The 12,394-nt window shown below is 40.0% G+C and overlaps 1 protein-coding gene across 2 annotated transcripts in view; it reads left to right on the forward strand.

Annotated features, from left to right (window-relative positions):
* The window catches only part of LPIN1 (lipin 1), an 84,991-nt gene that overhangs the window by 49,527 nt on the left and 23,070 nt on the right, over positions 1 to 12,394 (forward strand). For both annotated transcript variants that reach the window (XM_082307697.1, XM_082307698.1), the window contains 5 exons: positions 4,237 to 4,366; positions 6,255 to 6,564; positions 8,075 to 8,168; positions 9,581 to 9,768; positions 10,921 to 11,014. In XM_082307697.1, coding sequence (XP_082163823.1) covers positions 4,237 to 4,366; positions 6,255 to 6,564; positions 8,075 to 8,168; positions 9,581 to 9,768; positions 10,921 to 11,014 — 816 coding nt within the window. The remainder of the gene's footprint in view (positions 1 to 4,236; positions 4,367 to 6,254; positions 6,565 to 8,074; positions 8,169 to 9,580; positions 9,769 to 10,920; positions 11,015 to 12,394) is intronic.

Consider the following 12,394-nt stretch of genomic DNA (forward strand, 5'->3'; position numbering starts at 1 on the left):
GGTTTAGGAGACCCAGACTTAAGCCTTTGCTGTAGTGTAGGATTCCTCTGACTGTGGACTGTTTTCTACAGAGCTGAAAGTGAATATACTTTTGATGATGCCTTAAATTCAAGGTGTCTCAAGGTTCTGCAGCCAGGCCCTTTCTCTCCATTAAGTCAGTGGAGAGAAGTCACAGCAACTCAGTTAAAAAATGTAAAGTAGGTGTCTGAATATGACCTTTGCAACTCTCTATTAATGCTGGGGAAGCTTTGAGTAATAAATCAGGCTAAATTGCTCATTGCCTATTTCAACATAGATGCCATACTAGGTGCCTAAGGCTGTATTGAAACTGATAATCTTGAGGTTTTCCCAGCTTCTAGGTCTGCCCTCCTCAACCTGACCATGTTGCAGCACTGAGGCAAGGTGAAATCCTGGGACATTCAAGGCTGTCCTCACTGTTTTTCATGGGAAAGAGGGGCAGGCGCACAGGTTGGGATGGAGCAATGAAGTGCTCTGGGTGGCTCCATGACCTCTGCTCTGCAGTTCACCTGTCCTGCAGTCTAGATTTACAGCTAAAATGCTGTAGCAGCTTGTCTGAGTAAGGCCCTCTCTGTGTCTGCAACTGTTTTCCTCTGTGTGAAATAAGAAACTATTATGGCCACCTCAAAGGACTTTCAGATGCTCTCAGCCATTGTTGTGACATGTACATGAGGTAGGCCTTTTTTCTTCCGACTATCTTTTCCTGGTTTATTTGGCCTCAGTCAAGGCAGGACTTTTTCTCAGGTCACACTGCTGCTTTCTCAGGGCTGTCTTTGCTTTCAGAGGGAAACACTGCAAAGATCAGCATGGTTTGCTATTGCAGAACTGCCAACTACAGGCCAAGTTCTTCTTTGACATTGGATTACATTAAGTGCAGTCATAGCTGTTAGGGAATACATAGGTCTGTGACACAAATATTCAGCATTTATGTGATATGAATCAGATATGCTGATCTAGATGACTGAACTGAGGTTTCCCTTCCTCCTTGTACAATGTTGACAGGATGGGTGGCTCTAGTTTGATCTGCGATATCTGCAGCAATCTGTGTAGGGCAAGCGCATTTCAGCTGGGCTGGGCCAATGCCTAATTTAAGGGGAGGGGAACTGCAAGGCATAGTTCAGCCCAAGATAAAGGTATTGGTGGTGTAAGGAATAAAGAACCCGTTTTGAGTCTGATCCGTGGATGCATTTGCAGGATACTATTGCTGGGTTACAAATCCTACACAGTCTTGATATTCAGTCTTGTTGACCCCTAGTCCAAGTGTAACATTAATCCAGGATTTAATTTGACCTAACCGAGCTAAAAAAAAAAAAAAATTAAAGGAATGTGATTGTGAGCTTTATTAGCCTTCAGTCTCATTTTACTTTGGTTGCAATAGTATGAAACGAATAGCAGCCAAAATAGTCCCGGTGCGGCTAAAGGAGACGACATCTGGCATTACATATGGAAGCAGAACTATACAAACAGGAAGCATACAAACAGGACTGTAGTAGGCATAATTGCCATCTGCGTCCATAAACTACTGAGATTATTGTTGCTATTCCAGAAAGATGTTAGTGGGAGAGCGTAGCTATTGAGTGTTAAACAACAATATGGCATATGAAGAAAAAAGCAAAGGTATTTCTCTGTAATGGAAAACCAGATCTCATCGGGAGGCCACCAACCCTGTATTAATGATTGTGGGTGGCATAGAAAATTCCAGTTTATGTTCCAGTTGATATAAGGAACGAGAATGCTTTAGTATCAAACAAAATAATTTACCTCCTGTTTGCCTTGTGGATGCATGTTTGCAGTCTGATTTGGTCTTGGGCATTTTAAATTAAGATGATAATTCTGGTCTACCCTGAGTTTGTATTAGCGTTTGTACACTAATCTACAAGGAGAAATCAACTGAAAAGAATTCTGAAGATCTAACATTTTGTTACTACTAAATCCTTATATTTTATTGTATAGAAAAGTAATATTTATAGAATGAGAATTAAGATGTCTCCATTGTGCTTGTGTCGAAAGTTCAGTAGATCATGTGTATTTTGTGTACTTTGTTTTGGGAGAGTGGGTAATATTTTGGGGGTTAGATTAGTTCCTAACTCACCATGGTTATACTTGTCGTTATATCTACTCTGAACCAATAATCCAGACACGTGCATGGATCATTGGGCAGCCTTTCGCAGCAGGAGCCTTCTCAGAGCAGAACTCTGCCTGTTTTTACGTACACACATATGCAAGTGTTATATTCCTGGCACTTGCATGCGTGTGTCTGGGAATATACGTCACGGTTCTTGGTGCTGAGTAGCAGCCTGGGCTTCTTCCACGCTCAGTTGTGTGTACAAGGGAACTGTATTTTCAGGGAAAATGATGGAAAAGGCAAGGTTCCCCCCCGGCTCTGCCCCAGTCAGTGTTCTCACTGCAAAATGCAGAGGTTCTAGCTCAAACGTAAGCAATGCCTGTATTCTCTCTCGTCATCTGTCTGGGTAGGTGAGTCTGAGCTGAACATACCCCAAAGCCCAGACGGGAGATTTTTCTAAGTAAACAGTAGGTATTTTGAAGGTTAAAATGTGTGTGGTGCACAGATTAAGTTGTGCAGTGACAACACTTCCTTAAATCTAAATGTTTTGGGTGTAAAGCAGCAGTAGAAGCATTATTACCTGCTGAGATTTTTTTGAAGTGCTCAGGCTCCTGATTTCTGAGGTTTCAATGGGCCCTAGATGCATGGAAAATGCTGCAAATTCTGCAAACTTGTCAGTGGGAGATGTAGAAGGTGCTGAAAATCCCACCAGGCATTTCTTGAATCCTTAGAGCTTGAAAATACTTTTAAAATCACATTTTATTGATTCCTTCATCTGTCAAATGGTAAGCTATACCCTAAGGACTAATAAAAATTTGAAATTCTTAGGACCAAAAAAGGTGTTCCACAGTATTGCTTATAAATTTTATAGTTTAGTTAGGTAACATAATTATCTGTAGCTAAAGTCATAGAGTTTGTCTGTATTCGAAGTATATCTACTGCAACGTAGATGAAAATTAGGAATAATGTAGATAATTAGGTTGCTATTTTTTTCAGATGTGAAATTCACAGGTTTTTAAAAGCTGCTTTGTGTTAGTGTGAAGTAATTATTTGCCTGTGACCACTGAATTCCCTGCCAGCTAGCTCTACAAAACTGCCTTACATTGAAAGAGCAAAACTGGTTTGGATATTCAGTTGATCCAAAAGAAGGTAAAGAATAAATCAAACATGAAGAATTTATACTAAATGTAGGAAGCCTTTTGTTTTTGAGAGTGAAGGTAACTCAGTTTGGACCTTTGATTTAGGAATGTTGTGGATTCTTTTGTTGTTTGTATTTTTTTAAAATCAGGATTGCATGAGTATACCAAAGACATGCTGTGGCTCAGACAAAAAATAATGGGCTTTGTTCAGGGGGTTCTGGGTGAATTTCAATGACTTGCATTATGCAGAAGGCAGCATAGATAATCAGAATTTTTCCTTTTGTCCTTGAAATCAGTGAATCATTATTTATTAATGGTTGACTTGACGTCATGTTATTGACTTCAGCACACTAAAAATATGCTACAAACTGATAATTTACTAATTAATGATTAAATATTTTATATTGAGTAGTCAGCAGAACAAACAGTTAAATATTTTTGCACTGGAAGGGCTCAAATTCTTTGTATAGCTCTCCTGCTGGTTTTCCTATAAACGTGCATCCAAGGATAGAACTGAACAAATTAGTAGAAGGAAGTAATCAACTGGATTCCTTAGACTAATTTATTACTCACTCAGGATAAAGTGTCTTGTTGGTGCGAGTGAGTCATTTCTGCACTTCACATCCATTATAAAATGCTAACATCTATTCAGCTGCTGCTGCTGGTACCATCCCTGTTCTTTCTTACACACACAAACCCAGAAATCCTCCTGAAATGTTCGGGTCCAGTGCTCTTGTTCCATCTCTTTCAGCTTCTCAAATACGACTTCTGTGATGGCACTTATTAAAAAGTGGATGAGACCTCTGAATGCCAGTCTAAGAGGATCCCGAACTGTTTAAACTGTTTTTCCATGCTTTCACATTTTCAACTGGCTGATAATTATTTAGATTTTCAAAGCTTTGGCTTGATGGATATCAGTTTGTAAAGTGTGTAGTGCATTGTGGTTACTTTTGGTTTTGCAATATTTTTGTAATAGGTAGTGTTTCTGTTTGTTTGTTTGTTTTTTTTCTTCAGCCCATCTGGTTCACGCCCTCCTACTCCTAAAAGTGACTCAGAATTAGTCAGTAAACCTACAGACAGAAGTGGACTGAAGAATAATCCCCACATGCACTGGGCCTGGGGAGAACTACCCCAGGCTGCAAAGGTAATGTGTTTCGTTCCAGCTAGCATCTATTGTGCTTTAATGGCGCAAATGTGCTTATTCCATTGCAGGCTGCTGAAGAGGGAATGAATCCTATTTTTACATAAAATTGCAACATTTTATGTAAGAGAATTGCGTCTTGCTCCTTAGGAGGTACAGGAAAGTACCTTGTGCTATGGATGTTCTCAACGCTGATGATATACAGTAGAAGATGAGGAAGTACCTGAGGCCTAGTCTTTTAAAAGTTAGAAGCTTGAATAACATATAAAATCAAACCCAATGTCCTTTGGTAAATCATTGAAATTTATAAATGGTCTTAGATGGAAATAAGTTGCTTGGTGTTAGCAGTGTGATTCACAAAAATTAAGATTGGTTGCTTGAGTACATAAGCACCCAGAAACACCTGCAGTTCTGTGTCTCTGCATGCCCCGGCGTGCCGTTCTCTTGGCTGAGCCAGCTGGCTTGGTGCCTGTCTCCTGCCTGAAGCCATTTGGCCCAGGTAGATGGCAGGATCTGTAGTGTGCCAGCAGCACCGTCTCCCATGCTGCACAGTAGCCATGTGCAGCCGAGTACACTGCAGGTCAGTCAGGTGCTGGCTGGCTCCTTACCATAGCTGTGGAGTCAGAGCATTCGTACAGGAAAGGGGGGACTTAGGGCTTATGCCTGCCTCAGGGTGTGAGAAATAAAGGTGAGGTTCCAGTGGCATACTGCAACTGTGGGGGCAGGGATGGTGCAGGGTTTGGCGCCTTCTGCTGAAGGTTGGCTTCTCTGCGGGAAGGACTGCAGGAGTGATGGGGTCAGGAACAGTATCAAGAAACAAAATCCCCACTTTGCGGGCCAGGGAAGTGGGTATCCTCCTCAGAAACAAGACTTCTGGATTCTGGTGGTGGCACCAGAATTATAATGGCACTGTTATAATTTATCTTTAATTCACTGTTGATAGCTAGAGACAAAAACAGGGATGGGAATCCAGATTTCTTAATTCCTTCAGAAGAGCTCTGGCCTCTCCTTTAGTAGGCCAAAGATGAGCTGTCCCATCACCTCTGCATTATTCTCCTCCTTATCTATATTACAAGAAAATTGGGAGCTATTTTCTGTACATAGAGAACTGATTTAAGTGCACAGATCTAGGCAGGAATTTCAAATTGGCATTTCCAGTCTAGAATTTAGAGGTTCCTCTTAGTAGGTTTGCGTGTTTCATTTTTATCCCAGTCACACACCCTGGTGTGTATTGCAAATCTTATTCTGGGAGGTTTTTCCCTGTGCAGTCCCCGTCTATGTCCTTATCCAAGCTATTCAGAGTTGATCTGGCCATACCTGAACTGGGAGTTATGCTTTGGATGCTGTTGATCTTCATGTAAGAGTTTGTTTGCTATGATGTGAAGGTTGTAGCAGCTATACAGCTATACGACACCTCCTGTTCCACACTCAGAGAAGATCTAGAAGTGTTTTTATAGTGATTTAAAATCTAAATCTGGGGTATAGATGAATGACAGCGTACCCCTGTCCTGGTCCCTGGGAGCATTCTGATTGTGTAAGGACTCCAGTCTGCGCTCCCTTCTCGCGTTTGTCGGGGTTACCTTCTGAAGAAATGCTAGGATTTGCGCAGAAAGGGAGGAGGGCGGGGTGGGAGCTGTGATGTGCTCCCAGGCAGGTGAGTGGGGAATGAACAAATCTTTCCTGGCCCCAAGATACAGATGAATTTTGCGCAAGCAAATGCACAGCAGAGAGGTCTTTTGTACACTGTAGTCTCCACCTCAGTTGCTGGTGGCTTTCTTCTGTAGTTGGTTACCTTGAGAATCTGATCTCACTGGAGTGAGCAGAACAGGTTAAACTCTGGCTGTTGTGTTTTCTAAGAGCCTTTCTTTATAGCAGTCTGTTTTTCTCACAGGCCAGTTCTCCACTCAAAGCAAAGGAACCCAGCGTGGTGGATGTAAATCCTTCTGAAAGCACTCACTTTCGGGTCATCCAGAGTTCTCCTATAGAGGAGTTTAACACTGTGTCCCCTCTACCTGCCCTTGGACAAACAGATGCTGCAACTGCTGATGAAAGTGAGCCCTTACCAGCTGAGACAAATAAGCCAGAGACAGAGTCTTCAGGAGCAGCTGTACCACCATTGCCTGCCAATGAAGAAATAAAACAAGCTGCAGCTTGCTCAGCCCAACCAGCTGGCAAGACAGATTCCCCTTCCAGAAAGAAAGGTAAAGCTGTTGATTCTGCACTTTTATATGTATGATTTTGTCTTTAAATTTCACAGTGATAAAGCATCTCATTGTCATATAAATTAATCTGTGCCCTGAAGGCACTTTCAGATCTGGAAAGGAATAAGCTTTGGAAAGAACCTTCAAAATCTGAGCTGTGCAGCAGGCTGTTCACAGGAGCCATGTAGTAAGACAGAAGATTCTCCTTGGTTTGGGATTTTTTGCAGTTCTGTGCGTATGAGCGAGACTGCAAAACTTGCTCCAAATTCATGCATATTTGACAGATTCAGAGATTTCACTTTTTGGTACAAGCACTCTGTAGATCTGCTGGCTCACCTGCTCTGACTGCTTTCTGAGTTGTTATGTGTCTCTGGTAATTGTGGAACCTCTCTGCTCTAGTGCAAAGTTGTAGTGTGTCTTTTGAACAAACAACAGATTTGCCATAAAATAAGATGCTTTTGTTTCACATGAGCAATTTCAGTTCTGTGTGGTACGCGTCCTGTCCTGAATTTGTGAAATATAACTCCATCTGCTTTTCTGCTTCTTAATTTCTGGGCTCTATATCCATGGTATTTTATAATAAGAGTTACAGTCTTCACGTGAAATTTATTAGCTTACAAATATTATGTTTTAGAGCTCTGATTATTCTATAAGTATGTAAGCCCTATATAAGCCTAGTTTGTGCAGCTGCTTTTTAATCAGTAACCATACAAGTTTCTTAGCCACTTCCCCATGCATTCCAATGTCTTTGAAGACAAAAAAATGACAGTGTTACTCTGCTTGCTATTCAGTCTTTACATAACTTTTTTTCTGATTGCTTTTCTGATGTTTGGAAACTGGGACAGTGAGAAATCATGGGTTTTAGAATGAATTCTAAATTAGGTTTTGGCCTTCCAGTGGTTACTTGTCTAGATGTACCAGCAACAACAGGACAGCGGTGACTCTGTAGGTTGGTACTAGTGACAGACCTAGGAGGGTCGTCTTGTCCCCTGCAATGGTGCGTGTGCACACACAACACATCTATGTGCTAAACAGCAAGTTTTCTACATAACAAGCCAGTTATAGTGTATTAGTGCCTATAATATAGTCTGTTGTGTTATTTCCCTTTTGCGAGGGGGGATTGAAGATTAGTTCTCAGAGATTAAATGCCCTGATTGCCCTACTGTGACAATATGCCTGTGCAAATACTCAGAAAGTTTTCCTTTTCCTGTTTTCCTACAGTGACCACTGGCTTCTAATTCCCAATGGTTTTGTCTGGGACAGGGAGGCTTCAGCATACCTCAAAACTAATCCTCTGCTGTCCCATTTTGTGTATTCAAAGTCTGAACAATGTATATGACCAACTTGTTTTGAAAATTTTGGCAGTGCCATTTTATACAAATATAGTTCACAAACTGTTATAACGTGTCTGGTTTCTCAATCTTAAATGAATAGTTAAACAGTAATAACAGTTCTGGCTTCTTACTCAGAAAATGCTCATTAATAGGCTTATTTGTGCCGTCCCTTACAGACAAACGAAGCCGGCATCTTGGTGCTGATGGTGTCTATTTAGATGACCTCACTGACATGGATCCAGAAGTTGCTGCACTTTATTTCCCCAAGAAGTATAAGTCCTTTGCTTATATTTTAATATTTAAAGAGCTCTTGTCACCTTCCAGATTTAGATCAAACTCTTCATTGCCAATCAGATAAGAACTCTTTTTCAGAGTCCAGGCAGAGGTGAAGGCAGAAGGAAAATAGAACTCTGTAGAGAGGAATAGTAGAGCTTTTGGAAGGCTCTGCATTTGGGACTGAGAAGTGTGCTTGAGACTGATTTTTCTATTTTGGTCAATTAAGCATCATATATTGATTGTGGATTGTTATGTAATGTACACGGATGTTTGCGAGTGTTACTCACATGCCCTGGGAGAGCAGTTGGCCTTGGGATATATTTATCCCCATGTCCTTGCTTATTACTGTGAAGAACATATCTTACGGCTAACAGTATTAGCACAAAATTATTGCTCTAATGTTGTTCTACTGTGGGTGATCACCTATAAATATGAACGTTAGAAAATAATTTTTGGAAGACACATCGCTGATTTATGCAAATATTGCACCCTGAACGTACAATTTCCAAATTGTTCCAATCTTTATTAGAGCCTCTTATAACATTTATAGTCCTCTTTCCACATCATACTCTAGTCATTTGACTGAAGTCATTGAGCAACAATTAAAGTAGCTTGCATATTTTATTTTTCTTTCTTGCTTGCTTAAACTCAGCTGTTGTAATATTAGCATTTCAATAAATCCGAGAAAGATTAGTAATATGGAGAAAAAAGTTGGATTGAAAATTCTTTTCTCAAATGCATTCATATAAATCTGGAATGGAAAGCAGAGTTTGATGAGCCTGCATTTTGTAATAACAATCTCATCTATACGCAGATTTTAAGTGGGTATAATGATTTATCGTTTCTTAAAATTTTAATCCTAGTAGTTTATATGTAAAGTATTTTATTTATATATACGTGACATATAAATACATAAACATACACATCCTTTGTTTTGGGTTTAGCTATCAATTTATATAATTAATATAAATTAAATAATAAACTAATATGTTTATTTTTGTTCCTGTGTGGGAATAGTTCTACTAGTATAAGACTCTGCTTATAGTAGCATTATTTTGTCTACTAAGATTGTACAGTTTATTGTCTAATTTTTCCCTATCTCTTGTAAATAAGTGATGCTATAATTATACATGCCTAGTGCCGGCAAGTAAGTAGAAGCAATCTATTATTTGAGGATACGTGAGGCCTATACTACTTTGTTTAAATTTACGACAAAACCAAGCAAATATTTTTGTTTGGTTGGTTGTTTTTTTTATTTGGTTTGGGTTTTTTGTTTGTTTTTTTGTTGTTGTTTTGTTTTGGTTTTTTCTTTCTTTTTTCCTAAATGTATGTCAGATGTAAATGGTGCTTGTTGAAGGGAGCGAATTTGCGAATGAATACATGAATTGCTGATTTTTCTTTTCCAGTGGGGATAATGTCCAAAGCAAGAACACGAACGACACGGGGCCGCGGTCTGCCAGCCAGTCTCCGCAGTCTGTTGGGAGCTCAGGTGTTGACAGTGGAGTTGAAAGCACCTCGGATGGAATTCGAGATTTGCCCTCCATTGCCATTTCTCTCTGCGGAGGCCTTACTGACAACAAAGAAATAACCAAAGGTACAGAATGACTTTCTGAATTACAAGCATGTGCTGTCAGCCAAGTTTTAGCATCCTAGACCAAGGAAGCAGTGCCCTCCTGTGGCTGTACTCAAGAATGTGTTGAGAAGATAAATACGGTCCCTGTAATGATAAGTTTCCTAGAATCTTTCACACTTAAAATAGTAGACTTGCATAGGACTTATGATTTGTAACACATTTTAATAATCCACTATATACTAAATTTTTTCAATGTATTTTATTGGTATTTTTATTTCCTGATAGTACTACATTTGTATCACAATAGTGTAATGATACTTTTGCCACTTGGTACAGTATATAGCTAGGAAATTCACAGCTGTTGGTGTCAGGAATGAAAGAGGTGGTCTGTAAATGGGGACACTAGGAGGGATAGTTGGAAACTTCAACCTGCGTTCCTGCTCTACCTCCCAATCTCTTGTGTGACTTTTAGATAAATAGTTTACAATGCTCTGTGCCTTAAACTTCCAGCTGCATAATGTAAAGATAAATGTGTTAAGACTTGCACTTTCTGCGGTAATATGGTGTCATAAAATCATATGAGCCTGATGCTACACTGATTGCTGTTCAGAAGCTAGTTATTAAAACATTTCGAATATACTGTGATTTACTGGAGTTGTGTTGTTATCTGAATCACTTGTCAATTACATAGGTTTTGTGAAAGGAGTCGTGGCCAGTGGGAGGGGTATTTATTCATAGACATTTTCACTTTGCTGTAAGCCTTACAAGTGATCATTAAGTTTCTGGCTGTGGGTTTACGTATGCGTTGAGCCCATCAGTTCCTGCTCCTAACTTGGACAGAGCGTCAGTGAAAGGTGTGACTAAGTACTTTCTTGCCTTGTTTAGAAGCCTGATTTTCCTCCCTCACAGTTCCATCCCTGAGCTTTCACTTAGCTTCTATTTTGAACAGCAAGGACACCCAGCAGCTAACAACAAAACCCTCAGCATCTTCTGACATTGAGAGTCTCTGAACATCTTGCTTCTATGTTACCGCTAATCTCATCACCATAGTAATGAAGGGCTGACCCTGAATGTGAAACCTATGTGTCTGAGAGATGCTAAGAGATTTAGTTTGGCCTATCTCAGGTGTCTATAAATGCATGCTTTACCTATGTAATTTTTTTCCTCCCACAGAAGAATTCTTAGAACATGCAGTAACATATCAGCAGTTTGTGGACAATCCTGCTATCATTGATGACCCTAACCTTGTGGTTAAGATTGGAAATAAGTAAGTATATTTCAGGAAAAAAAAAATATTTTACTGTTGTAACAAAAACACTTCTGTGGCACTTCACTGCATTAGATCAGTTTAACCATAGTTGAAAAATAGGTTTTGAATGTTCATAGCTTCAATTCATCCAGAAAGAGTCAACTCTGTAGTGAATTCAGGCTCTTCTAGTTACCTTTCCTCCTTTAAATTGAAAGTAAAGAGCAGTTTCAGATGACCTGGTACAGCTAACTGACACAATTTGAATTTCAAGAAGCTAGTATTAAATGCTAATAGTGGTCACACTCAATTGACAGAGTAAAAAATGAAATAGGATGTGAACTCGCTAAGGCTTGCCCTGAGCCAGTTTGAATAATTAATATTTACAGGGGTATGGCAGTCTGCTTGCAAGCACTCTGTACCCAGCAGTTTTTCTGTATATACTGAATATTTTGCTAATATGCCTCTATTGAGGCATTGCTTTTCAAGACTTGTCAAACTTCACCCACTGAGTATGACACTTCTGTTTCTGCAAGGCTAAGACATTATTTCATATGTTTATATTGCTGGCAGCAGTGCAGCACTGTGGTCTATGCCAGCTGCAGATTTTTGGAGGATGTTTTAACTTGAGAGCTCATTGCAGCTGGCATAAAATTTTACGGAGTAGAGGAGAGATCATGGCATTGCACTGCACTTAGAGGTTAGGGTGCCCTTAGTCATAGGCATTGCTCATACAAGTCTGACATGCCTGGTGCATCCTCATGTGATAGTTTGTATCACGTATGTTATGGCCTCTTACCTGACCCTCTCTGTGGTCTGAGGTGACTCACTTATTGCTTCCCTGCCTATTCTCTGAGTTTGATGGTAATGTTTACCTGCCTACTGGTACGTTGGGAAGAGAGGAGTACTTAGTGAGGATCTTACTCTTGTGTTCTCTGGATGTCACGTGAGCTTCAGCTTCCCTGGACAGATGGATGATAATACTGTATTTGTCCTATTGTCTGTAACGAGTTGACCCATGTTAAGCAAACTAATAGCAAAAGTTTGACATCCTACAGACTATGGCCCCTAACTTTTATGTAATTCCTTGATGGAAAAACAGTGAAAACAGCTTTTAAAAAATGTAGGTCATGCTGTGATAATGAGATGTAGTAAGGACATGAGGAATGTATGACAAATACCCTTTCTAATTAAGGACCCAGCTTCTCTTGCATGCCTTGAAGAGTATATGCTGTAAATACCTGTGAACATACTGTGGAATAAGGTGGGTCTGCTACTGCTGGTGCAGGCCAGAGTTTGACCTGTGCTGAAGATACTTCATGTCTTTAACCTGCCGGATGATAAATACTAGGTAGATGGTGAATTGGAACCTTGGGATTACAAAATTCAGTAATCGTCCCT

Source organism: Platalea leucorodia, assembly GCF_965183815.1.
Source record: "Platalea leucorodia genome assembly, chromosome: 3".
Lineage (NCBI taxonomy): Eukaryota > Metazoa > Chordata > Aves > Pelecaniformes > Threskiornithidae > Platalea > Platalea leucorodia.